Source organism: Pterocles gutturalis, unplaced genomic scaffold (assembly GCF_000699245.1).
Source record: "Pterocles gutturalis isolate BGI_N339 unplaced genomic scaffold, ASM69924v1 scaffold25394, whole genome shotgun sequence".
Classification (NCBI taxonomy): domain Eukaryota; kingdom Metazoa; phylum Chordata; class Aves; order Pterocliformes; family Pteroclidae; genus Pterocles; species Pterocles gutturalis.
This window is the reverse complement of record NW_010136469.1, coordinates 6,714-8,789: the sequence shown is the minus strand read 5'-3', so window position 1 is coordinate 8,789 and position 2,076 is coordinate 6,714. Positions and strand designations below refer to the sequence as shown.

The window sequence follows — 2,076 nt, the reverse complement described above, 5'->3', positions numbered from 1 at the left end:
CTCAGTAGCCCTGGGGTGGTGCGGGCCCTGTCCTGTGTGATGGGTCAGCGACTGCTCGCAGCCACAGGCCAAGGGTTTGGCCAGGACACAGCCCAGTGCTGGCCAGAGCCTGGCCTGCGAGCTCTCCAGGATGTGCTGGGCTAGGGTGGCAGCTTCATTTTATCTGGCTTCATTTTCTTCTGTCTTTATAACAGTCAGTCATAGATACTTCAGAAGCAAAGATGTAAAGCTCACCTGGAACCCCTTTACAGAGAGTGACTGCAGGTGTGTGTGGTTTTGAGCCTGTTCTCCGAATAGGCAGAGAATTCTGAGAGAATTTGGGTTATTAGAGAAAAAGAAGTAGCAGTAACTTTGGCAGAACGTGATTTTGAAGTTCTTACATCCAAAAATTAAAGATTCTCTCCTGATTTGCTGTTTTGAGAATTGTGTGGTGCTTTAACAATTGAGTTGGTATTAATGCCAAGTCACATATTATTCCTTAGTACTTTGAAAAGAAGAAATAACCGCTAACAGCAGCAGTAGGGTGGATTGCCTCTCCTCCAGTCTGGTTATGCAGTAACAATGGAGACTTCTGATGAAGAAAACTTTGATATAGCCACGTGAGTATGCTGCATTCTCCTTCTGTTAACTAGTTACTAGTTAAAGTATCTTAATAGGAATATGATTACACAAGTGAATTTACACCACGCTGGTTAGCAGATTCTGCCTTTTAGGAGAACAAGGGTGCAGAAAAATACAAAGCTCTGGGAGAAGATAACAGCAGTTCAGATTCTAGGTGAAGTCAAATAGAACTACCATGAGTGTAGTACCAGATAGCCCTGGTGAAGCGCTCAAAAAAAAAAAAAACCCATAAGGCTGAAAATGGGGGTTTTGTGTTCATTTAAAATTCAAGAGATCTCATTTTCAAGAGCATATTTTGTCGTACATCACGGATTCTAAGAAGAGGCTATTCCTGTGTGTTTGAATGTGCTCCTTCTAGACGTGTGAGACTTTTTACAGGTGGCCTTGCCCCAGTTTTGCACTGGTAGATGCTAAGATGCTGCTTCACCCCACACTTGTCTGGCATGCTCTTCTCCTAAAGCTTGTGGCAGAAGGGTACGTATGCCTCTGTCATTCTAGTTCGTAGATTTAGTTCTTTCAGCCTACAGACTATCACAAATGGCCACGTGCCTGGGCTTCTTCAGCAGCACAGGTTGTGCTGGCCTGGACTAGACATGATGAAGCAACAAAGGCTTAAACCACAGGATTTGTGAGCATGTGCGTCTTCAGGTGTGTGAATGCAAGTGCGTTGTATAGACGGATGGAATCGCTGATATTTTGGAACAGTTCAAATTCCATCATTTGTCTCTCAAACTTATACTGGGGTTTAAATTAGTGCTTTGAATTTTCTGTTTGGTGTTCGAATAGGCTACAAAGACAATAGTAGCGTTTTCCTGGAGGGGGGGGAAAAAAAGAGTGGGAATTATCTATTACAAAGTCTCTTGTCTTTGCATGTAAATGGAAAGCGATGAGCCCTGTTGCCTGAAGCGGTAAGTGTGGTGATGCTCAGGGTGTGTAAGGCTTGGGCTGTGCCGTGCTAGCTCCTCTCCTGGTGCTGTCATGCCCTCTGGTGGAAGAGCACGCTTTTCCAGTCCCTTGCCTCGTTCTGCTCATCTCCCAGGGCTTAGCAAATCAGAAATGTTGCTAGAACATCACTTGGTGGTTGGACACCTTTTTAAATCAAATGTCTTTTCATTTTTCCTGGTCAGAATGAGCCCTATGGCTCATTATAGTTGAACTGTTGATTAACCTGTTGTTGGCTTAATTTCACTGGACTATTGTTCAGTAGCAAAATAACTAATGAGTTTTTTTTAACGCTTAGTCTGAAAGACTGTTCTGCTCTGTTTACTAAAGAGAAGTTTGAAAGAGAAATAGAGAAACATTTAATTTTAATTTAGTTTAAATGGTGCTTTCACTGATCAAAGCTAACTTTTTTCTTAAACACAAACGTCCTATGAGGCTTGTTTCCCTCATGCATAAGAAAAGCTTGTATTTCATCTCCTGGAGAATATAGGAAGAGTTCATCACTCCATTAAA

At 42.5% G+C, this 2,076-nt stretch overlaps 1 protein-coding gene across 1 annotated transcript in view; it reads left to right on the top strand.

The window, feature by feature from the left end:
• The first annotated feature begins 561 nt into the window (after nt 1–561).
• ARL2BP (ADP-ribosylation factor-like 2 binding protein) overlaps nt 562–2,076 on the top strand; it is a 7,307-nt gene continuing 5,792 nt past the window's right edge. The window contains exon 1 of the mRNA XM_010082324.1: nt 562–599. Coding sequence (XP_010080626.1) covers nt 562–599 — 38 coding nt within the window. The remainder of the gene's footprint in view (nt 600–2,076) is intronic.